This window comes from Porites lutea, chromosome 7, assembly GCF_958299795.1.
Source record: "Porites lutea chromosome 7, jaPorLute2.1, whole genome shotgun sequence".
NCBI lineage: Eukaryota > Metazoa > Cnidaria > Anthozoa > Scleractinia > Poritidae > Porites > Porites lutea.
The window spans coordinates 18,874,706-18,900,673 of record NC_133207.1 but is presented as its reverse complement, the minus strand read 5'-3'; the positions used below and the strand labels follow the sequence as shown (position 1 = coordinate 18,900,673).

General features: G+C 39.7%; 1 protein-coding gene across 1 annotated transcript in view; it reads left to right on the top strand.

Annotated features, from left to right (window-relative positions):
- The first annotated feature begins 925 nt into the window (after positions 1-925).
- The window catches only part of LOC140944549 (xanthine dehydrogenase/oxidase-like), a 45,177-nt gene continuing 20,134 nt past the window's right edge, over positions 926-25,968 (top strand). The window contains exons 1-20 of the mRNA XM_073393674.1: positions 926-976; positions 9,029-9,086; positions 9,835-9,933; positions 11,858-11,964; positions 12,520-12,646; positions 13,606-13,667; positions 14,898-14,978; positions 15,297-15,377; positions 16,330-16,410; positions 17,187-17,328; positions 17,729-17,896; positions 18,487-18,563; positions 20,764-20,860; positions 21,777-21,886; positions 22,443-22,639; positions 23,200-23,368; positions 23,650-23,739; positions 24,082-24,199; positions 24,651-24,702; positions 25,670-25,796. Coding sequence (XP_073249775.1) covers positions 926-976; positions 9,029-9,086; positions 9,835-9,933; positions 11,858-11,964; positions 12,520-12,646; positions 13,606-13,667; positions 14,898-14,978; positions 15,297-15,377; positions 16,330-16,410; positions 17,187-17,328; positions 17,729-17,896; positions 18,487-18,563; positions 20,764-20,860; positions 21,777-21,886; positions 22,443-22,639; positions 23,200-23,368; positions 23,650-23,739; positions 24,082-24,199; positions 24,651-24,702; positions 25,670-25,796 — 2,094 coding nt within the window. The remainder of the gene's footprint in view (positions 977-9,028; positions 9,087-9,834; positions 9,934-11,857; positions 11,965-12,519; positions 12,647-13,605; positions 13,668-14,897; positions 14,979-15,296; positions 15,378-16,329; positions 16,411-17,186; positions 17,329-17,728; positions 17,897-18,486; positions 18,564-20,763; positions 20,861-21,776; positions 21,887-22,442; positions 22,640-23,199; positions 23,369-23,649; positions 23,740-24,081; positions 24,200-24,650; positions 24,703-25,669; positions 25,797-25,968) is intronic.

Below are 25,968 nucleotides of genomic sequence, written 5' to 3'. Positions count from 1 at the left end.
TATCACAGTTTTTGCAATAGCCTGGAACGTGTTCTATTGGAGAGCAAAGTAATTTTACAAATCTGGTAATCCAGGGGTAATCTGTTATACTTCTATTTTGACGAGCTGTCAATTTACAAATGAACCGAGCCGTGAAATATCAAGGGGCGTTATCCAGAATCGTGGGGTTTGCCGGCAAGCGTTTCCTCTTCCCCTCCCCCTTCAACCTTTTTTTTTGCTGGAAACGCTTGCTACGCAGGCTAAGCAATGTCCCCCTCATTATTATACCATAAACCCTTACGGAACTGTTATACATTCTTCCCGTAATTTATAAATCGAAAAAGAAGACAAACTTGCTATGCATTCTAACAAGGTCTTTCAATATAGCAAGATTCGAACACGAAAACGAAATGCGAAGAAAAGCATTAAAACCGAAAAAAATTGGAATCCAGCCCATTTTGGAATCCGGAATCCACTGTGCTGGAATCCGGAATCCACAGCGTGGAATCCAGAATCCAAGACTGTCATGGATTCCCTAAAATGGGGCGAAAAACTTCTCGACATCGTTCGCCATATTGAATTCAAGAACGCTTTCCCCCAATTTAGGTCACGTGAACGAAAATTTGAAAAGCGATTGGCTTGTTGTTTGTTTTGGTCGAGGTTATCAAATTTGATAACGATCCTGGACTGTCCAAACAGACTACCGCAATGCTTGACAGGCTTGTTATCCGGACTGGCTTTTCTGGCATAAGCAGGAATGACGCGAACTACTGCCTTCATGGTGACATGTGACCATCACTAATATATTGTTTCGTTTCGTACATAGCAGGAGGGTAGCTTTGTACATCGCGACAAGTCTGTGAGCAATCTCGATTTGCAGCAAATGTGGAGTTGCCTTTTAGGACAATAAACTGCCGCGGATTTAAAGTCACACAAGACTTGAGGGATGCCGTCAACATTCAATCAAGAAATCTGTTTCTTTGTCAACGGAAGAAAGGTAAAATATCTTTAATATGGGTTTTACAAAAACGACTGTGCAGCTTTTCAAAGACACATTTCCTCATAACTGCATCATTTTCAGTTAAAATGAAAGTGAACTAAATAACGCAGTAATAGGTGGGGTAATACGGTAGAGACAAAGTGACAAACGCAAAAAACAACTCGCTAAACTAATATTTTAGTAATCGCGACGCTTAAACTCACATCGAATCTTGTATACTTTTCTTCAGTGGAACAATGGAACTACAATCAGGCAGTAACTTAAGAATGGTTCTGGAAGCAGATTGGCTGACTAGATTGCATTGTGGCGATTGCCCATAACGAACGCTTTTACTTTTACAGATATCCACTATTGTCATACGTACTGTAGCACAAGCACTCAGTTAGGGTCGAATAGATTTACTAGATTGTAGAATTAACTCGAACTTCTCCATAGTCATACTCGGCTGCGCCTGCTTATGCAGTTTTCTAAAGTTAATTTTTCCATTCATTTCCTAATGCAGCGCCATACATGCTTTTGTCCACCGGTAATGAAAACATTCGCGTCAGTTTGTAGCTTAAGAAACTTTGCTGATCAGTATTTTTATCAGTAGAAACTTCCTTGTTTTGTTTTTGTTTTTTGTCCTTTTCAAGCTTCGATTAAGACCAGTAAGTAAATATCCATTGAAGAGCGGTTTCTAATCAGTAAACTTACTTAGTTTAAAGGTGATACGACTAAAGTGAGCGGAGGTATTGCTCCACGAAGTCGCAAAATCTTACAGATGTTTGTAAAGTGGGGTCACGAACTTCCTCCCACGATACAAACGTCTGTGAAATTTCGCCACTTTGCCGAGCTATATGTTAGTTACTTTTAGACAAATCACTCTAAAAGTTGGCAAATTTACTGCATTTAAGGCGTTCTCTCCAGCGGTGTTAATAACTGGTCCCAGTTTAAAATAGGAAAAACAATGGAACGATCTGCGTATCCGCATAATACATACCAGAAGCGTTGCGCAGTGGTTATATTAATAACCCGATCGCCAGTTTTTAACCAGATAAAACTTGTTCTACCGATTTTATGCATTATTAAATTCCACGCGGGCGGCGTTAACAAAAACACAAACAAGAAATTTCTTTCCCGTTTACTTTTTTGCAGGTACTTTGGTTATTAGTTGTGCAAAGCCTTTACGCCAAATTTTATTATTCACTTGATCGAACTGTTATTAGGCCAATTGGTCATGATAGCTGATTCCTAACCGTTTGCCGCCCTCCCCTCCCCACCCTCCACCCTAAATGACCCGGGGGCGGGGGAAAGGAAAATACTCCCTTTTTCAAACCATATTGGTATGCCGCCGCCCCAAAGGGTATCGTTTTTGTGCCGTTTCGGTTTGAAAACGGGTATAGTCAGAGTTTGCAGATTTTGGTCTGGAATCATGTATGGTTTTCGAGGGAACTGCGGGATTGTATGAACGTATTTGTCGTTTCAGCTTCAAATGAATAAGAAAGAAAGAGTAATATGCAAACTCCAAAAGGATTTGAAGAAATCTTTTTGTTGGCGTTTTAATCTAAGTAATGATGACATAATTTTTACCTACGTAAACATGTATGTTGCGTGTTTTGACCTCCTCCAGGTTTGAAAACGGGTTGGGATTTTTGAGGCCAGCTCTGAAAACGGGTTTGGAAAATAACATTTTTTGCTGTGAAATAGGGTCATGATTTGGAGAACAGGGCGGCACACCCTCCCCAAGAATTCTTAGGAGCTACCCCCGGGTATCAACTATTACGCACTTTAAACACGCTCAAATTTTTCATAATAATCGATGACACTTCTTCCCGTTTGGTATTCTTGAGATACTCGATAACAGTTTTTTGGTAATACTCCATAGGAAACAGGCTGAAAATCTTTTTGCGAAGCGTGACATATTTTAAACGTTGTAACCCTAACTTCCGGTTAAACTCAACTTTAAGCAGCTTGAGGTAAAGGTAAAGTTCACGTCTTTAAAATGGCGTTTTGAGTTCGGCAAAGGGAAATTGTCCCTCCAAAATTTTCAATCTCTCTTGGGACTTACAATCGCCCCAAGAAAAATTGAAAAGAAAGCTCATACAAAATTGTTAGGGGACGAGAAAGAGTATTATGGTATTTTTGAAAAAAGGCCTGTTGCCTACTTACATACTTTGATACTTTTCGAAATATCTTAATGGATTTTTATGGCTCTCGCTCGCTTTTCGCTTGAATGCTTTCTTAGTTTAATATTATTATTTTTTACGGTTTTTGTTTTTTTAGATTTATCTATCCCTTTATCGCTTTACTTTCTATTTTTTGGCACTTTGAAATGTTAAGAAAAAAGCTAATTTTAAAACGTTCAGTATTTACACTAAAAAGCACTAGCCCGGCTACGCCTCTCTGTAACCAGTTTTTCTGCCCTTTGGGATATCGTCCAAAGTTTTGGTATATGCGTCTCTCACTCTGTGCCTCCAAAATTGCCTTTTGTTCTTAATCCTTTAACCGGCAAATTTACTGACAGGAATTTTATTTCTGGGATTATGCTCCTATTTTGACTCCAACTTCTGTGTTTCAATTCCTAACCCCCATAACCTATGTAGCAAAATGTTCAGCACAAAACAGCCTATCAAGTGATATACTCTAGCTTGTAAATAGGTATGTTTTAATCCAATTTCTTTTGTGATGTTTTTCAATTGCAACTTGAAAGTGACTACTGACGAAAAATTGTTGCTTTCTTCGTAGCTACTAGCCATTACAATGCAACAAACAGTCTCAATGCCACTACTAACCATACTGCTTCGCATTCCCAGCTTTTTTGTGCTTGTAAACCTTTTTTGGACACTAAGAAAGTCTCATTACTACAGCTGATTGAAAAAGATGAAACATTCAAGGGACTTTGTCTTGACTAAATCGCTCAAAGTGGCAGAAACGAACGCTAAACGCCACTCGATAGAAATAACTCTATTTAGGCTTCATATAAAACACAATGAATACGGATACCATGGATACATGATCCGAAGCGTTTCTTTATTACGGATCTGAAAAATCACAGGCGGCCCAGACGTAGTATGTGTCAAATGAATATATTAATATTCACATGGACAAAATAGCATAGGATGAGTCGTCGAAAGTCCAATGAACTAAAATAGTTCAAAAGTCAAAATATAACAAAACAAAGCTAAGATACCTTTAACTGAACGTATCCTTGTCTTTCCTGGCCGGTTAAAGTGGCATTTTGTTGAGTTTTGCAATTGTAGGTACTATCCACTAAAGAAGAATTAAAGGCTGGCTACAAAACAAACGGACCATCTCCACGCGCCTTCACACGAAGCGCTATAAATTCGAGAATAATCGACGAATCCGCTCCAAATTGCCATCGGCTAATATGTAGGTAACGTGTGCTCCTGCTTCTTGCTCGCTGGCTCCACAAAACCCATCGCAATTGCACAATAATCGCTCGCTCATCAAAAACACTGTTGACCTTTACGCTTCGATATGACCGCAAACTACCAGGTTTAATACGCGACGTGAATATTCAAGCTTAGCGACCGCGTCTGCGCGACAATGCAGTACTTGCTATGGAGGGATGGTACTGTTGCTTCTAGGTCAGCTTTTTGTCAACACTGCTCATCTCGAAGGCAATTTTTGACCCCGAGGCATGGATTAAACGATCGATTTTGTCCGCTTTGTCCGGGTAAAATTGGTAAAAACGCAATACAAATAGGACCTGCACTTTTTTAGTTCACAGGGACAAACTTCGCCGGCGCGTCTTGCAAGACTTTAATTTTCCAATACATAACTTGCAACTCAACATATTATGTTGTTGCAAGATTCGTCTTCATTTGGCCCGTCAGAAGCAGTATCCTTGAGCTAATCGTCCAGAATACAATGAAATGATCAGCAAACTTACGATATTGTCAGCAGCCGTCTTCTTTTTTCCTCCGGGATACTGGGATATTGTGGGTCGTCTCTATGGGAATGAATGAATAATAATCATTTTTTGGATATATCGTTTCTTTTCTTAACGAAAAATCCTACTGACCTTGGATTTTAGTAAAGAAACGCACCCTTAATTTGCATTATGCAACAACAGATGTCTGCGCAAATAATTTTTTTTACCTCCGCTAGACTCACTTTGATTTCCGAAACTGCCATTTTCTTGTGTTTGTTGTTGTGTTCTGAAGTTTTGCTTGTTTTTGTTTTCATTGATTTTCACGAAAACAAATTGTTGAGACGAATTACTATAGGCGCTTTCCATTCGACCAAAAATTCCGGAAATTCCGGGTTTGGGAGCGAATGGAACAGACATTTTCCGGAATTTCATTCCGAAATTTTGGGTGTACCTCGCGAGGTTGGCCTAAAATTCCGGAAAATCGGAATAACCGGAAAATTCCGTTCCATTCGACCATTCCTACTCGCGCCCAGTTTCTCAGAACCCGGAAATCGAACTCAACATGGCTTCCAATTCTTCTGCTCAATATCAGTGTTCCGCTTGTTATTATGCGACAGATGACTTGAATGTTCTTTTGCACTACTTTTGCACCGGAGCCTCGGCAAACTTTCGTAAGTAGTGCGAAAATGCATATAAGCTACGCGCAATGTCTTAAATTAATGTGATAAGTGACAAGCACACTTTCTATTGCAAGGCAAATATTCCTATATTTTATTGCAAGGCAAATAGTCGCGGACTCGGTTTAAATTCCTACGTATGTAGGAGCTACCCACACTGAACAGCGTTATGTCGTCGTCCTCGTCCAATACTTCGCTTATTTCAACTTCATAGTCGTCGAGCAACTCTAAAGCAAGTAAAATAGACAAAGAGTCCGCCATTTTTTGATTCCCCTGTTTATTTCGTATTTTCGCGCGAAAATTGGTACGTGATGGACTGGGACGGCTTGGTTCAAACCAACCGGAAAATACTGTTCCATTCGTCACATGGAATACTCGAAATTTCATTCCGGAATTTTTGGTCGAATGGAAAGCGCCCTATGTCTTTCATAAATGTGGCTTTCAGCCTTTGGGTATGGTAGTTATAAAATTTTGACCATAATTACGCGCGGATCTACACCGGTTTCCACCGTTTTACGAAAATCGGTCAGATTTTTCATGATTAAATATATTTTTCATGAAAAACACTTTCCAAGTTAAAATCTGGTCAATACCCTGACTGAATGACTCAGAAACCCAGGAAAGGTGAATTTAGGTAGCAAAAATCCAAAAAAAATTCGTTAGGGTGCATGCCCTCGCACCCCTCTAGAAGCTTGCGCCTTCGGCGCTCGTTTAAAAAATCGGTCAGTATTTACCCTAGATCCACGCCTGATAATGTATCACCTATTATAACTAGGGGTACCTTCCGGCAGGTGCCAACGAGGCGAATTCGTTTATCTTTTGTGGAATGTGCCTATCCAGATCTTCGCGATTTGTTGCATAATTTTAGAGGTTTACAATGGATTTCGCTATAGAAAAGAATGGCACTCAACTTTAGAAAAAAAACTTGGGTACATTCTAGGATTTCACCTCTATAAAAAAATAACAACATGGCTTGAAGCTTTGTTGTCTTTGTCGGTAAATTGGTGAAAGTTAGCACTCATATTTTATGGAAATTCAAAACTATAAACGTTAGAAAGTAGAATATAGTTCAAGTGATGCCTTTGACTGTTAAAATTAAAAATTAAAATTAAATTCCGCTCTTTCGTCAATCAAAGGCATCATCGGGGAAAAGAAAAATATTCCGCATTGTACTATACATATGAAAAAGTTGTTGTAAGCAAAATGTGTAAAAAGCGCAAGAATGGGGCGGAATGTATCCGGAGGTATAAAAAAAAAGCTTGAATAAAATACAAAGATCTAATGAGTGAGTGGCACAGGACAAAACCAAGAGTCTCTCGTAAGGAAAAATGATTCAAAGTGATGGTCTTTAAAACAAAAGGTCCGCAAATTCGTGGCATTGCTCATGGTAGTTTAGGGCTGTCTTCAACGTAAATCGAGCTGCAAAAGGACACGCTGGTTGACAAAAATCTCTCCAGGTGCGAAGATCACGCTGGTTCTGATATTAAACTTTTCGAGAATACATCCCTATTCCTTGATTAACTATCGCATAGAATTCATATTAACAAAGGAAAAGGTAATACTGAAAACCCTGGTTCTGAATCGAGAAGCGAACACGCTACCTCAATAAAGTAAATCGAGCTGCGAAGAACAAGCTGGTTGTGACAAAAATTGGAGCGTTTACAAAAGCCTAATAAATTCCTATAGCTGCTGCTTTAAACACAATTTATAAAGTAAATCAGAGTACTAATAGCCCTTTCAAACTAGAAATCGTATTAGAGCTTGCTCACCAGTTAGGGCCTCTTGAACAGAAAACGAACAGCTGCACACGGGATCACCCAATTTCGAGCCACGAATTGTAAATACAAGATCATAACGTCACTGCCCAAATATGGGGTCTTACTTAAACCAAAATATGGTCAAAAATGCAAATTTTAGAGGTTTACGCAGAATTTGAGAGTTTTTCCCCACATTGCGCGGGATTATGAAACTGCCGCCGACACAACCTCGCTTCTTAGCTCGGTTGCCTCGTTGGCAAATAGTAATAGTTGACACTAAAGCTGCTCCCCCTCTCTATGTTGTCGGTCAATCGTATTCTTGATCTTTGTGTAGTTCTTTGAAATATACCGATTCACATTGAAGATTTCCACACACATATTCCATGCAATAGGTGAGATAAAAACAGGAAACGCAAGATTTTGTGAACTGATTCAGGTCGATTTACTCAGCTTTCATCAAAACACCCAGCCAGTTTCGAGAATATTTTGGTTTATTTTATTCTAAACTACAGGAAAAGATTTGATTAGAAGTGGTAATTTTCCATATTTGTCTTGCACTTTTTACGTACAGTTCATTCCATTAGCCGGAAATTAAGCCTTAGAAAGAAGCTTTGATCAATTCACGCTCGCGCGTTCTTAGTCATTTTTTTTAACTATGGAGACAATACTTCAAAAAAGACTTATAGAAGGACATCTGTGACCAGGAAATCATTGTGAATACGTTAGTACAGAATTTAATTGTCTGCGAATTTCGTTAATCGTCCATCGTTCTGCTAGTCATAAGCTAGGCGTTGATGCACTCGTTTGCATAGGGAGTCTTATTCCTCCAAAGAGATTTGTGTCTGGCAAATCGTTTCCAGTCAAAGATTTGTAAATGATGAAGTCGTGTCTGGCAAACTCTCCAAGTGTTTTTATACATGTATTACACAGTTACACGCATGTTTTAACTTTATCAGCGCTCAACGAGTGTCTTTTGGTCCATAAATTTCAAAACAGCTGCTTCAGAGAATGTCACTGAACTCACCTAACGCAAAACATTATCGGAACAAAGGAAAGCGTTTACATAAGAAAAGAGTTCAAATCCCACAGGATTTTTTTGGAACAACAACATGGCCGCCGTTTTACTGTTTTGGAACACCAATATGGCCGCCGTGATGTCATGTGAAAACGCTCCATAAGTGTCACAAAATCCTAAGCGGTTCCTTCGGGCAATTTTCTGTTTTACGTCATGCTAACCATTTCATACTATGCGGGCGTGAGCAATAGAAGCGTCATCATTACCCAACGATTCCATGCGGCCCCTGATCAAGCAAATCGAGATTTTTCATGGTATACTGACTGCATATTTCAACTGTAAGTACTTTGATAATGCAATGCATACATTTCGAATTCGCATCTTACACTTTCGTTCTTTTTTTAACTGGAATTGAAACGACGAATACATCCATACACTACCGTAGGTCCCTCGTAAGTCTTACTCAATTCCAGATCAAAATGGGCAAAGTCTATACCGGTTTTCAGACCAAAACTGCGCAAAAACCTTACCCTTTGGGGCGGCACACACCTATATGGCTTGCATAAAGGGGTATTCCCCCCCCCCCCCAGGGCCTTCACACTTAAGCTGAAAAGAGGGTCACTGTTTGACAGCTTATCAAGTTAAACGGCGGCTTGTCACGCCCTCAGACCACAGGACATAATCAGTCTAGAGCGAGATTATTTGTGAATTTGTTTTTATTTCTAGGTCACAGAACGACATCCAAAGCCCGAAATGACTCTTCTCGAATATGTTCGAAATCATTGTATCCTTTGATGCCAGAACGCGGCGTGGAAACTGGTTTTCCCTTTCAATAAAAAATAGCTAAAAAATAAGATCCAAGAAAAAAGGATTTAATTTTATGAGATACAGAAAAACAAATAATACTACTGGAGAGGAAAGCTGTGAATTCATAGGAATGTTTACACCGAATGATTTTTTCTGCAGAAAATCTGTAAATTTTAGCACTGCAGTCTAAAAGGCCCTAAAAAAAGCCGAATTGAGTACTGTGCCAAAAAGAGTACGAGGCATAAATTATGACAAATTATGAAATACGAGAATCGACACGGTGACAACATGCATGAAACGATGAAGGCCTAACCTACTGAGATGAGTTGAAAATATACGATTGTAGGAATTAAACGGCAGCTTTTTAAAGCCAAAGTACAATCTATTCATTTCTTCATTTATTTGTTCCAGTAAAATATATTTCTCGTCTATAAATCTGGTTTCAACAAACATTCAGATATACCAGTTTTCAGCCAATTTGATCACAGTTACTCTGAAATCCTTTGTTGCCTGTACAAAGAACTTCTGTTAGGGTTAACACTCGTCGTATGAAACTGCTTGTTTACTGGACGCATTTTTAGTAGGCCCATGTGAACGACTCCTTTCCTATGTTTAATATGGCGGCGGTGAGTGACTGGGCCCAGAGGATTTTGTATTTTTATTTCCTTGCGGACCAAACTGAGCCGCGAGATAATTTGATTAAACCTTAACAGTGAGATACGTAGTGGGCTTGACAGGAACCAAACTTGGATGCAGTGAAGGTGGATGTGGGGCTTGTACTGTCATGATCTCCAAGTACAATCACAAAAATAAAAAGATCAAGTATCCTTTTAAGAATCACCATATTTTTTTAGATAGAGCACTCAGCTTTGTCTTGTTGACCTGCTTTGTGACCTCACGTTCCCGCAATTAAAAACACTTCGTTTTAGGCTACCTAAACCATTTTCTGGCCAACATTTGGACGGTGTTTAAACTTGTTTATCTTTTCTCATTTGAGATACGGTAAATGATCTAGTAGACGCCCTTCTCTGAGATAAACGCCTGTCCTCCCCCCCGGGGGGTACTCCCCTATGAAAGTGACGGGGGTACTCCTGGTACCTTTTAGGGGTTTAAATTTGCGGGTTGGTCCCGCTTAGGGTGCTAATACCTAAAATGACTGCTGCCAGATAAAAATTTATGACAATACTTTCAAAAAGTCCTTGAGAAGAAAGTGTTCGAAAATTACCTTTATTACTATTAAAATTTTTTAGTGCCAGTGATATAATTTATTTAACAATAATAATATTGTTTAATTAGTTTTCTCTTAGGTTGGAAATCAATTTGGAACACGCCCATAAAACAAGATTCGGGTACCTTTTACGGGTGTTCTCAAAATTTTCTGACGAGCACCCCCGTCACTTTTATATGGTAGTACCCCTGGTCTCTTCTGTAGTAAAAGCCTTCCCCAACTATGCTTTGTATTAAACGCCCCCTGTCTAATAGACATGATAATTTCTTCATTCATATTTTCTCGATTAACAAGAGTTTGCGCATTGCATCTCGATCAATGTCAAGTTAAAAGTCACGATTCTGAAATCGAAGTCAGTTAAGTCGATTTAAATAACGATATGGACCTCTAAACGGCCTATCACTGAATGGATTGGATAGTTTCCCATTTATAAACTGTGGTGTATTTGGCTTCGGACGCCGCGCTTTTCATGAGCCGAACCTAGTGCATAAATTATTATAACGCATTTTGCACGCATGACAGTTGCCCGTAATGGACATTTTTCGCCTTTTGAATATTGTTTGGCCGGAATTAATATCGGCGTCTGAATCATTTCAGCCGGTCTAAATAATTTGGGTCAGCCTTAATGCGAATTAGGGTCGAGTCATGAAAAGTTCGGCGTCTGAACCGGGCCTAGGCATATCAGTTTTATGGAGTTTGTTTCAGTTTTAAGAATGAACGGCTCTATTTTCCAAACTTCTCTTATCTATTAAACGCCCCGTCTTAGGCTCCTAAAATTAAAAAGAAGCCCTGAGCGTCTATAATATTATTTACAGTATGTTTCTTTTATGATATAAAAGTACAACTTTTTCGTTTTAGACCTGTGCACAATGAAAGTAAAGTTTTAAGAAAATAAAACTCAGTTCCTAGTTTTTGTTTGCCTTTCTACTGTTTTTCCTTTTCCTCTTTCCCATTTTTGCTGAACATATTGTTTTATACTAGACAGTTCACGTGAACGATAGACACCTGTAGGACCTAGGTGAACGGTAAACTAAAGCGAAATCTAAAGTTGATTAACAAAAATGTTTTTAGCTTCGAGTTTGCACTTTTTTTCGAGGCTAGAAAAATTAGAAGTGGTTACGTGCAGGGAAGGCACATAAAGAGATAACGGGGCAGTTTATTTTTGTTTGCGTCTCTGGTGAATTCGACGTAACAGATTTTATCATTGGATGGAAATTTTTCCTCCTTTCATTGGCCGAGAGCCCTCCGCGTGACCTGTAAATAACTGCTCGCCACCGGCAAATCAAGATATTTTGCCCAACATCGTCCAATTATTGTTAATTATTTAGACGTGCTTTGGGCATTTTCTCGTTTTGCGCAAATTCAGCACCAGTGGCTTTGAACGCAATCGGATAATGACAGGGTCACCAACGGAACAGGGTTTATAATTCTACAAGAGCGATCTAAGGCGTTTCTAAGGTCAATAACTTGTGATACGGCCTGATATGCATATGGGCAGTTAAACTTGACATTGCTAATACACTTTTCTGCAAATGGATGCCTGTTGCCGTTGTGTGCAGTGGATGGGATGGCAGTTACCACAGTGGAAGGAATTGGAAGCACCAAGACTATACTCCATCCTGTACAGGTACATATTTTAAGTATTATTTTTTAAAAGAATAGTTTTAAAGAATAAAATAAAAAGTAAAAATATCTCATACTATCAGAAGCCCGTCACTCGGAGGATGCTACTCCCTTACTCAGCCTTTGCAACGCTGTTTTTTAAGCATCGTATTGGTCATGGTCAAGAGTACTTTATCACCACGAAAATGAAAGGACCGCTTCGTATCTGTGTGTATTCATTGTTCGATAATGACAAAATAAAGAGAAAGGTAAGTATACTATTTTCTTGTCGTCTCCGTATCTACACTGACTTATTTGCAAGACTTATTTGATGGTCAAAATTGGCGGGACAATCGATCTGAAAATAAGCCGGTCATAAAAAAAAAAACCGTTGCATGGGCACAAAAGGGTTGCTCACCCTGGATTATTGGCTTCTGCTTATATATAAGGGCGATGCCTCAGAGAAGCTAGTTATTAATCGAACAATAACTCTTTTTTCTGGAAATCACTGACAACCACATTTACATATCTTATAGCACTGTTATCATTTTTTTTCTGTTTCTTTTTTCTACTTATTAAGGAGCGAATTGCTAAATCCCATGGGTCCCAGTGTGGATTTTGCACACCAGGAATTGTGATGTCAATGTACACCCTTCTGAGGAACAACCCTGTACCAACACAGAAAGAAATAGAAAGTGCTTTCGAAGGTATGAAACTCTTGTCATAGTTCATGGCTCGAAAACGAGCGTTTGGTTTTGATAGTGAGATTAAACTTCATTAAGTTTACCTCTACGTCAATAAACGTCATTTAACGAACTTAACAGAAACTTTCTTCCACAGCTTGTGCCCACATTGAAAGCAAACTGTGTCCATACAGCGCCTACAACTAGAAAATACTTGAGGCTGAAATTAAGACGTTTTAGATCGACTTTAATCATGTCTACGTACTTATTTACTTCCTCGTGTACGTGTATATGTGTGATAATGTGTAGTTACATTTTGTTCCTTTTTTACTTAAAATTGGTCCAAAGTCTAAGGTCCTAATTTTACTTTGGTAACTCGTGTAACAGTACTTTTAAGTTCTAACGGATCTCGTAGTGAAGCTACCCAGGGTGCCAGAGACTTTTCATGCGCGATTTGCGGTTTCGGTCAAGTCTTTATTGTGACTGGCGCGAAAAGCTTCGCCGCTCGTGACTTCGGCCTGTGGCCAACACCGAAGCGTCCAGCCGCTCTAAAAAAACAAACTCTAGGAAGCCTAAGATGCGCTTTTTTACACCCCGTCCCTCCCCCCTCTTTCCAATAGTGCTCCGTTTTACGGGTATTTAAAGCTGATAAAGCCGCGCAGAAAGGACAGAAGTCGAAAGAAGGATGCGACCTATTACCTAGGAGTGGAGCACGTAACCCCTGGGGGCCTCCTATATGAAAGGGGCCGAGATGCTCGTCGGAAATATTAAATTAAACCCCCAAATGAAATAGATATTGCAGGGTCCTACCGTGTACCCCCCTCTCCACTCCGACTTATTTTGTCATGCATACGTCCTGTTTGGTAATATAATTGCACTCCCAGTAAATTTATTCCGATGTACAGGGTAGTGCAGGGTACTCCCGTACACCCCCTACCCCTCCAATCGTTTTATCATGCATACTTCCCTTTTGGCAATTGCAGGTAACTTATGCCGATGTACTGGTTACAGACCAATCATCGCAGGATTCAAAACGTTCGCAAAGGTAAATAAATGTAACCTTAAACAGCCTCCTACTTTATAGGTGTCTGGACGTTGATTCCAAAGAAAAACTTCGTGTGAGGTACCTTAACGGGGGTATTCCGGGAAGCTTTTGAAAGAGGTCTGTTGCTTCCTATAAATTCTAGCCCTAGTTCAGACCAAAATATGAGATTTTTCCTCCCCTTTTTCGAACCTGAACCGCTGTTCTCAAAGTATGAATAATGATTGATGATGATTATCGTCATCGTTATAATTTTCATCATTGTGACAGACCTTATCATAGGAAATTAACGCTTCATGAAATTAACGAGAATTTCAAAAATGTGCGTTGATAGGCCATTTGCATGATGGCGTCATTTTACTACCACGACCAGAATCCTTTAGGGTTTTGCTTTCTTGTGCAAATTAGAGCTTTTGTTGTTCAACCTTCGCTGGGATTACCAAAGTTAAAATAATATGAAAGGAAAAACGAAAAGAATTTTGTTCGTGGTAGTAAAATGACGCCATCGAGCAAATAGCCTAGTACTTAAGGTTATTTTTTGCGAATATTAATTTCCGCGCCGCAGGAGCTGTTAATCAAGTGGAGCGTTAATTTCCATGACCTTAATTTCCATTAAGGTAGAGGAAAAAGGAGTATTTTATCAGGGTCGGAGATCCGCTAGTAGTAGTGAATACAGAACTTATGAAGCACCCTCGATGTGGCCAGATTTTTTCGCCTGACCCACTTCGTTCATTTAAGGAAAGAACCACGAAGAAAGTTTCCATCTCGGATTTTTTCTTATAAGTTTAACTTTGTTCCTGTTGTCCCAACAAGTTTTGTTTCTCTGTGAATTGCGAACGTCGCGGTAATTTCCTTCATATTGAAATATTACCCTCTCTTTCGCATGTTTAATCCACTAAATATGCCTTATTTCCAGGACCTTAACTGCAGTGTTAATTTCCTGAAATAAGATACTCAGTTCTAGAAGCCATAAAACCTTACCCTTTTTCTTACTCAAACGATATAATCTATACCCAATTTAATTGCAGACCAGAGAGACCAAAAAAAACATACCCTCTGGCGCCGGATAAAAGAAATACGGGTTAAAAAGTTAAATGAACATGGACGATTTTTGTTATACTTTTTGCTGTGGACTATTTAATACAGTGCCCTATTAAACATGGAATTTACATACCTTTATCATACCTTTTTTGCTACAGTAACTGAAATCAGATGTTTCTGTGTTTGTCTTAGGAATGTTGCGCTAAGGTCTCAAATGGCTGTTGTAAAGACCTCAACCAGAATGAAATTACTTCCCATATAGACGACAAAAAGGTACGTTTTAGTTTTTTTTATCTTTCAGCAGAACATCATGGGTAAGAAAATTTGGTTATCTGTGCATCCAAGAAATTTTGGTTCCGACAATCATCCATCCCTACATCCACTCTTTCATGTTTGCTGTTGTGAAATGTCCAAGGCATATATACTATCTGTGTTTAACCCATGGTCAATTAACAGCTGTAAAAAAAGGCATCCGCTGACTACTGTCACATGTCTGTATCGCGGCCTCAGGGAAACAACTCATTGAAGTGAGTATTTTTTAAGTTATCCCGTGACCAGTTATTGGTTTAGGTCTTTCTGTGTTTGTCTCAGGAATGTTGCGTTAAGGTCTCAAGTGACTGCTGTAAAGACGTCAACCAGAATGAAATAACTTCTCATGAAGACGACAAAAAGGTACGTTTTAGCGGATCTCTCGGAAGAGCACTATGGGTAAGAAAATTTGGTTATCTACCGGGGGGGTGGGGGGGGGGAATCCCATAAGAAACAGACGGGGATGCTCGTCGTCTCGCTTAGGAGTGTAAATTTTGGATTTTGGTCTCGCTTAGGGTGTTCCGGGCAAAGCGCCAATATTTTAAGCCGCCAAGGTCTCGTTTAGGGTTCCGCAAAGAAACACAGAATTACGCGAAGAGAAACAGAAGTCAAATTTTCTTTTTAACTTTGTTTGTTATGTCTTTCTATCATTAAAACTCATTGCATGTCTTATTTGTGTGTTTTTAAGCGGTCTCTTTTAGGGGTCAAAATTTGCTTAAGCCACGCCCAGATTGGTCTCCTTTAGGGGTCACAAAAAGCTTGAGCCACGCCCAGATGGTCTGGTTAAATTCAAAATTTTCGACGAGCATCCCCGTCTGTTTCATATGGGAGTCCCCCCCCCCCTCCGGGGTTATCTAGTATGCATCCAAGAAATTTTGGTTCTGACAAAATCGGAATCGTCCGTCCGTCCGTACGTCCACCCCTTCATGTTAGTGGATGAGAAATGTCACACGTACTAGTTGGCAAACAAAGTGCAACACGATTGCATCCAGTATTCGAATTCTAAGAAAAAGAAAAATTACTACTGGGCCTGTATGGCGTTTACCATGTGAAAAGGCCTGTGGCGATGCCAACATTTTCATTGTGTCTGTGTTTTGGTTTCAGATTAGTTCTACCTAGTAATAAACTTAAATTAAACTAGGTAGACTTTACAAATGGCAGTTGCCACCAAACCAATTATAAACAACCTTTAGTAACTGTAATTTGTCTGCGACCTACAATTGACCCTATCAGGTCTCGTTTTGCAATCCATTCAAAGGAGGTTTGAATCCAAGTAAAACTGAGAAATTTAAAGTTTTGTTGTTATTTTTTGCAGGGCGGTAATTTGCTATTTAATGCAGAGGATTTTACTCCTTATGATCCGACGCAAGACGTCATCTTTCCGCCTGAATTGATGGTACAGTCCTAACTTGTTTTGCTCTTGTTTACACTCAGATAAGCGTTAACTGACCGACATAAATTCTCACCAAGTACTCCGAGTGGCTATATTATAACTAATTAAATAACTTCTGAAACGCTAGATCTTTTTAACGATCAAGTCCTCGCATATAGAGCTATATAGCAACGAATCCTTAAAGTTCATACCTGCAGAATAATCCACTAAAACGTTGAGAGAACCTGTAGGGCTCTGTCTTGAGTGCAAAGCGTAGAGCGTAGCAATGTTGAAACAATGTTGCAACCATTCGAAACAATGTCGCAACAATGTTGCTGTGTTGCGCAAAAAATCGTCGTTGCGAATCGTCCCGTGTAACATCACCTTTAGATTCGAGGATGAGGACGACTACGAGTACAAGATTTGATTAAAAGTTTTTTCGCGTATATTGTTACAAAATAGACCTTCCGGAATGCTTCATTGTACTATTTTTTACTAGAAAAGTTAGCACTGTTATCTTTATTGGAGGAGATTAAGCTCTCTCCCGATCGCAAAAGGATTAAACAGTCAAACATTTGATAACTTGTTTCCACCAATACGACATTCTCGCTAAAACTCTTACAGGAATGACGACGGCTACCACTTTTACCCGCCAAAATGACGCTGGTTCACGGGCGAGCACTACTTAGCATTGCGAAAATCTCGTACTCCTTGTCGTACTCGTCTTAGAATCTAAAGGTCTTAAGCGCGAAGTGTATTGAAGGTTTCACTTTTCTTTCTTTTCTTCTTTTTTTACTCAGCTTAAAGGTGCTGCCAAGCCAAAAAGTTTGTTTATCAAAGGACAAAAAACAACTTGGATTAGGCCGACCACACTACAGGAACTTTTAGAGCTAAAGGAGAAATACCCAACAGCAAAATTAGTTGTTGGTAATACTGAATTAGGTGGGTTCTTATCTGAAGGGCAAAGCACTTGTCTCCTTTCCAGCTTCTCGAGAATTATTAATTCTGCAATCTTTGGCAAATGTTCCACGAGCGCTTATAAAATAATGGTAGGTAACCAAACGAGACGAAATGTGATCATAGCTGATCATGATCGGTTTCATTGCAAATAAGCAAGTGATATTATGATATGGTAAAGTTAACTGATTTAACTCTTTTTATCCGCATACGCTGAACGAGTGCAAATGTTCAACGAAAATATTGGTAAAAAATAAACTCCAAAAGAAAAAAAACAAGCAAACTAACTAACTCACTAAACAAAAACCATCCCGCCTTACACCCTCCCCTAAGCATTTTCCTACTTAAGCATTTTATATCTCGTTTCGTCAATCGTGTTTTATAGGAATTGAGACGAAGTTCAAGAGTCAAAACTATCCAATCCTGATAGCTGCTACCCATATCCCAGAACTGAATGTGGCGAAGCACACCAGAGATGGTATTATCTTTGGTGCATCTGTTACACTGTCTACTCTGGAAGAGGTTCTTTTGGAAGCCACAGAATCTTTACCAGGTACATAAAACCGAATTTGCATTGACAATAAAACATTTTTGCCCCATCATTGGTCAAGAGCGACGTTGTTTACCATTTATGTACTTGGACTAACCAGTCGGCTCATTGTTTGGACAAAATGATAACTAGAGCAAACTTCGGGACTGACGATTAACGTTTAGAAATTGCGCTTACCGTCTGCACAACTCGGTCCCAGTTATTGAAACACGGTCGCAAAACTGTTAGCAAAGATGAGTTTGGAGACGTAGAGCACGAACTTTCGTTTAGTACATTCCGACCGGGAACATTCCATATGCTCAATTTCCTTCGCAAGTTTCCACTGGAATGGCCCGATTCCCTAATTCTTTCACTCCCCTGTCAGTTGTAGACCCTCAATGTATTTCTTTTTTTGGGGTAGTTTCTTTTTTATGCTTCAGTATTTTACAAGAAATAAATTGGCAGATTTCTTGAACGTTGAGTCTCCCCCTTCTCGGCAGCCTAGGCTCATTTCTTTTGACTCTCGTAGAGCCTATGGACGCTCAATAAAGTTGGCGGTTATTCAGATCACCCTCTTACGATTTACACTCATAATAATTAATTATTAACTTTAGAGTACAAGACGAGATGGTTTGCTGCAATACTTTACATGCTCAAGTGGTTTGCCGGTCATCAGATAAGAAATGTCGGTGTAAGTTTCTTTTCTGTTTGTTTACAATACGGTTAATATTTTAACCATACTTTGCAACCTCGATTATACCATGTTCATACTAATGAAAAGTTATAGATCAGAGTCCTTGCCTAGGGAAAAGGACTGATCTTGAAAATGAAGTAAACGTTTATTATGGCATTATTAAAGTAAGGCTACAATCATGGACAAAGGGAAAGAATTTGTATTTGTGGCTCTTTTTACACTAGCTTTACACTAATCTTGCCGAAACGTCCCCCGCCACCTAAGAAGACTTCACACTCATCTAAGGTGGTCGCCCGTAACGCAAAGCCTTCGATCTAGACTTTTAATTTCTTAAGGAAAAATAGGGGACTGAGAACATTCTATGTTGATTTAATGTACCCACAGGCTTTTTGCGTGAGTTTTAGACTTTGCATTGGGCGGGGAAGGAGAAAACTGTAACTAACGCATTTCGTAGTAGCTATCGGTAGCTCCGCTTTCCCATAAAGTAATGCTAAAAAAACACTGGAGACCTTCAGATTCTAAGACTAGAACGACTACGAGTACGAGATTTTCTCAGTAGGAAATAAGGCTCGCGCGTGAGGCAGCGTCATTTTGGCGGGAAAACGTGGTAGCTGTCGTCATTCTACTTCGAGTTTTATCGAGAGTGTCATAGTGGCGGGAACAAGTTATCAAATGTTACAAGTTTTAGCATTTTGTAATCGGGAGAGGGCTCAACCTCCTTCAATAGCGATAACAGTGCTAACTTTCCTGGTGAAAAAAAGTACAATGAAGAATTCCCGAGTGTCCATTTTTTGACAATACGTGAAAAACTTTAAGGTGATTCCCTGGTTTTGCACTGCGCATCTCTTACTGCGCATAACAAGATGGCCTTCGTAAAAAAGAGCATGTGAAGTAACATTATTAAAATGAAGTTAACCGGAGAGAAACGCTATTGCAATTTTTGCTTGCGGTTGTTTCTTGCCGAGGTGACACTCAGTGTGGTGGGAATGTGCATAACGTAAGTAGTACACGTGTTGCTGAGTTCGACTTCCTCACGGAGAACCTCGATAGAGGATGTTTAATTTTTGCTTATTCACTTTGATTTTCATTTAAACGCTTTGTTTATCACATTGTATCCTAATTGTGATATCTAGATGTAAATTCTGTAAAAACAGATTTTTAATACTTTCTTCCCCCTTTCACGTACATTCTATTTTAAAACTCCCCCCAGTCCTCTGTCAAAAATCAAGCAAAATGCATTTGGTGCGCACTTTCTGCAGCTCTACCGCAAAAACGAGTACGGTGACCCCCATTTTTTATTTCATGGTTTTAATAAGGACAGTGCTTCCTTTCGGTGAGAAAAAAATTGGCCCAAATCTGTGTTCAGTTTTTTGGCAATTTTACTAAATTGTACGGATTGAGCTATCACGTGTCGAATAGCGCGTGTCCAATTTAATTCTACTTTGGAGCGTGACGTAAAAACAAGGGCATTAAAAGGCATTTTTACCAAGTTATGGTACGTAAGTGGATAAACAATACATTAAAGTCAAATTCTGTGCGGTACCACATGCATCATTGAAAAAATCTTTTCTTTTTGTCTAGTTTTGGGCTGCGCGCGGTTTTTGTCAAAAGGTCCAAAATAGCCGTATTTGCCAGCATTGTGACGTCAGCACGGTGACCCCCACTTTTTATTAGTTTTTTTATCATCTTCTTGACTTTTTACATCAGTGTACCAAGTTTCATATACAATCTATGTTAGGTTCTTTTACTAGGGAATCACCTTAAATCAAATCTCGTACTCGTAGTCGTTCTCGTCCTCGAATCTAAAGGTCTCTAGTTAATCACGGGTACTGCACCACTGTCTTAATGTCCTTTGTCCACGATTGAAGGTACATTTGCAAGAAGCGATTGCGGTGAGGTTTGATCTCTAAGCCAACCTTCGCAGTCAGTTTAACCACGTTCCCACGCTTTAACTGACGTTTATCCTCGCATGATTAAGAAAGCAAGAATGTCTCAAAATTCTCTCAACAATCTGATTTTCCTAAGCAACCCAGTTATCAACTTTCATATCTTAAGGCGGACCACCTCGAGGAATTGCACACACGAGATATATCGAAGTGGTTAAATTTGTTTTCAACAAACCCCAAACGTTTCCTGTCAGCTTTCCCCTAAGTGATAGAGATTCCTTATTTTGTTCTTCGTTCTATTATTCTTTTAGGCGATTGGGGGAAATATTATGACTGCTAGTCCGATATCAGACCTCAATCCTCTGTTTATGGCTGCAAGATGCAAACTGTTGTTGGCGGCATCAGGAGGTATTAGGCCGGGAGGGAATACCTCTTTCATGGGGTTGCCCACCCCCTTGAGTTATTAGGAATATGATAATAATGAAGTTTTAATGAAAAGACGATGTTCGCAGTTAAAGGCGCAATTTATGCAGCTGCGTAAAGAAAGCCTAGGCCTGTTGAGTCTTTAACTGCGACAATTATATGAAATTCACACTTTCATTATTTCATGATTTAGTTTACGAGTCAGCCCTTGTACCAAGACATACAAAGAAACCATCGCTGATGTCAACCCTGTTACGTCCAAATCGATCCAAAGCTTAGTTATCTTTATCTTTTTTCTTATAAGTAACGACTAACCAGAAGTCGGTTGTTTATTCCTCGCCCACCAGTTGCCTCATGTGACTCATTTCACTATTTTATTCCTTCAGAGGCTAGTTCTTTCCACACTTCCTTAATTGCTTTCCTGTACTTTTGAAACCTTTTCAGCTGTGTCCATTTTGATCTCCAGGCCTCTCTTAAGTATTTTCTTTGGCTCCTGTCTGATCTTGTGCACAACGCTTCCCGTTTCTGCAATGTCTGGCCATGTCCTAGCTGTTTGAATTTTTAGTTTTACGAGGGCTGGTAATTAGTCTGTCACCCAGCTCAAAAGTTGGAGAGCCATGTGCTACTCTTCGTAAGCACGGCTAGGTAGGCTCGATGGCTTCCGGCTCGGTGGTTTCTCGGGATTATTAGGACAAACGCTGATAGAAAAACAAACAACTTCCATCGATGTCAGAGATCTTGCTCAGGTCACATTTGTCTAAGTATACGTTGCTATAGAAATGCATCCCCTGAAACACTACTAACGTCAAAAACGCTTCCTTCCCCTGAGAAGTATAGTGGGTCAGAAACAGGATAAACAAACTTATTATGTTCTTTACATGTCTTTTCATTGCTTTCAAAGGTAAAATCAGAGAAATCAGACTGGATGAGAATTTTTTTACAGGATACAGAAAAACTGTTTTAGAGCCGAATGAAGTTCTTGTTAACATCCTCATTCCTTTCACAGAAAAGGTAACGATTCTTGGCCAGTTCCTTTCATCATTAGTTTTTCAGATACGAGAAGATGGGCAAAATGCAACTTGTAGTATGTAAGATGCGATACTTACCATTTCCATGGTAAAACTGGAAAATTACGGTCGGAAAATCAAAAGGTGTGCACCATTCCATTTGGGAACCTTTGGGCTGCGATTTGCAGCGATGCAATTTTTCTGTCCTTTTTAGTCTTTTCAGCTGATTTTGATATAATTCGGTGCGTGGTTACCCTGGGTACAGAGGTTTTTCTCGTGTGCGTCGGGAATTTTCGGTGTTGGCCTAAGGCCGACACATCTTCGGCCTTAAGCCAAAGCCACCAGCGGCGAAGCGCGGGTCACTATAAAGACTTGACAGAAACCGGAAACCGCGCTAGAAAAGTCTCTGGCACTCAGGGTAGTGCGTGGTGTCCCACCACATCAAATGTTTTAGTTTTACGTTGATGAGCAAGATTTCCACCCTGGTGGTTTGCGTGACACTTCTACTCGATCTAAAATGTCACTTCAGTCAGTTATTGACACTTCTGTTCTGCTTCAAGGACGAATATGTGTTCGCCTTCAAACAAGCTCGTCGGCGGGAAGATGACATTGCCATAGTCAACACCGGTATGAAGGTACTGTTAGAAAAGCAAGGGAACGTCTCTTCATGGAAGATCAAAGACTGCAGTTTTAGCTTTGGAGGAATGGCTCCTACAACAGTTATGGCTCTGAAAACTATCAAGGGTCTCAATGGACGGTAGGACCTCGGTTTTAGTTCTTTTAGGACAAAAGTGGCCAATCAAAAAAATTAAAACTTGTCTACCTACAGGTTTTTAGGATCCGGCATTCATTTCTTAGATGTTGTTTTTTTCTAATCAATAGAGCGATTTCACTCACATGCCAGCATCTATGTAAATTTATTGGAACAAAGGAAAGCGTTTGCATTTCGCCCTTGTCGATAGCTAGGTTATTTTATCTTTTCTATGCCCTTCGCCTCATAGCTACGCCCTTGGGCTAAGATATATAAGTTACGTGAAGACTGTCGTGAAATTCCGTCAATCTTCAGTGAGCAATTGCGGCTTTCCCGTAAGGCATAAGGTCTATTTGAATGAAAGGGAAGCTCGTTTTAATTCAAATCAACAAACACACTCAAGTGGTTGGTATATTGTACTTTCTACTACACTTCTCTTCTTTAAGAATGACGGCCATCACAAACAAACCCTCATGAAATAGCCCCTTCCCTGGAAGGTAGCTTAAACGTCCTTTATGCTCCGTAGAAGCGGTAATGATTGGGTTATTTTACTTTTGTTATTTCAGCAAATGGAGTGAGAATATAATCACAGATGCTTGTCAGTTGTTAGCCGAAGATCTTCCGCTGGCACCAGGAGCTCCAGGAGGACAAGTACAATTCAGGCAGTCACTTGCAACCAGCTTCTTCTTCAAATTCTACCTAAACGTTTCTGAATGTCTTAGCAATCAAGCTAAGGTAACTTGCCTTAACTTTTTTCTTCTTCTAGATTTTAAGTAAATACATGAATAATAAATAAAGATGACATTAACTTTAACTTTAAAGTGATTCAACGGAGGCACATCCACCAAGCGATCTTGAACTTGAATTTGCGGAAAATGTAGGGGGTTTTGAGGAGAGGAGAAAATTAACGTTTCGACAAAAATTTTAACCTCTCATTCAACGTCGTGAACTAACAGTAAAATTAACCCTTATAGCGTCCCTTATGTCAACTTATCTTTGTCTGTTATGAATTGCAGACTATTCACGAAGAGTTCTTTCCCAGACGCTTTAGGAGTGGAATGAAACTGTTTGAGAGAGACGATTCTAAAAGTTTACAAACGTTTCAGGTACATTGCGAATGAAAGAACGTATCTTATTACATTTCTTAATGGGCTGTCACTTTTGTCTTAAGTATTAGGGATTGCCGGATCTTTTTGTTTTTGCTAAAAATGGAGAAGTTTAGTAGTAGCCTAAGAAAATATTCTCATAAAATTTAATCGGTCACAACTTCGTGGGTTAATCAGCACTTGACACAAAATCCAGCAACTTTTGAACACCAAACCTAAAACCAATTTCAAGGGCGGGCAAACTCAACAGATGAACCCACACTTTTGATACCTCATTATTGTTAGCCGAGATTTTATAGGTTCGTAATGCGTACATACTTTGTGTATTCATGGTTGGTTCAGGAAGTACCCAGTGAGCAGCCGTCGGAGGATGTGGTCGGCAGGCCGATACCTCACTTATCTGCAGCTAAACAAGCCACAGGAGAGGCAATCTATTGTGACGATATACCAAAGTATGCAGGTAGGTTAAAGTTAAGGGAAAATAATGGCGAATTGTTTTATAAGATAGCATCTCTGTTGGATTCTCTCTGTCGTTGCATAAGTCTCGTACCCAGTTTCTCACATTACAAATAGTATGTTCCTACAGATATATGCCAGTGAAATCTGAATTGAAATATAAGTATGCTTTTAACTTTTGAGTATAGACTTTCCGGCATTTATGTAAACAAAGGCACCAACTGGAGGCTTGGGTTGACAGAATACAGTAATTTCATGAAATTGTCCACCCGAGCGTCGATCTTATTTATTTTTATTTTTTGTTTTCTCACTGGAGAGCAAAATGCTGGAAAGGTTTACTGTAGATCTCATATAAAAATTGCAAATACAGTGACCTGTATCACGGCGTGCATATGCATTTTGTTCAAGCAGTACAGTCATTATGGCATGTCATTATTTACTTCTTACTTTTGCAGATGAACTGTATATGGGCATTGTTTTCAGCAAACGCGCTCATGCCAAAATCACGTAAGTATACATTCTTTCTTTAGCTTACTTTACACCGTTTCTTGTTATCCTGACTTGGAACATTTTCGAAACCTTTTGCCTGAAACATGTGAAATCGTCCCCTGGGGGTGGGTACTCTGAATCTCAAGTGACGAGAATGATTGAAGTATTTTTTGGGGTTTGAAATTTTCGACTCTGAGATTTTTGGTAGAAAAATTTTTGGCGAGTTTTTTTTGGTGGATTGATTAAAGCAGGGATACTTGGGGTATTCAAAACAATCTAAAGTTTCATGGCCTTGCGGTTCTCCGAATACAATACAACTAAACTTGGCGTCGGAAATTCGGCATGGATGTTTTTCGGTTCTGATTTTTACCCCCATTCGATCATCCCGTCAATTGAAATCTGGAGTACTTCCATGGGGGAATCCTCCATTCACCACCTAACAGAACGAGAAGGAAACTGGAGCGAATTTGGCCAATAGCTGATCGGTGCGACAGTAACGAACCCAGAAGTCTCTGCAAACAACTTTCTGGAGTGGCGCTGTCACAATAATATGGGCATCTCCGCGTTTTGGGCATCCCCATTCTCAAAACCCTAGTGATATTTGCATCCCCTGTAACCCTTACCCTAACCCTAACCCAATTCGCTAAGGTATAGAGATGGAGATGCCCATATCATTACAGACTACGAGTAGTCCCCATTTTTACTCTGGGATTTTTCTCTCTCCCCGCCTCGTCTCGCCTTTCTCGCGTGGGGTGATTTTCACGCGCGCTCGCGTTTTGCTTGTTCTACTATCCCAGAGAAAAAGTGGGGACTATTCGTAGTCTAATGTCATTAGGGTTTTGGGAATGGGGATGCCCATATCACTATATATAACAGCGCATTTGTCCTCGGTAGTCAAAGCAATTTAGCCAAGATTAGCCTTTCTACGCGTAAAGTAAACAAGGCTAGCTAATTTCCTACATGTCTCTCGGATTTAATTCTGCAGCTCTGTGGACCCAAGTGAGGCGTTATCCCTCCCCGGTGTCAAAGCTTACGTAAGCTCGGATGATGTACCGGGAGACAATAAAACCGGGTATCATGTTCTAGATGAGGAAATTTTTGCGACAGATAAGGTAGCCATTTTTTTTCTCAAAGAGATCTTCTAGTTGAGAGGTTGTCTTTCTCGAAGCCGGTGGCTTGTTTATTTAGGGTCAGCACATCACACATCAAAACATCTGAACAGTGCAGGTCGGTATTTATGACAACTATTTCTGTATAGGATAGACACCTGGTACACTTTCAAAA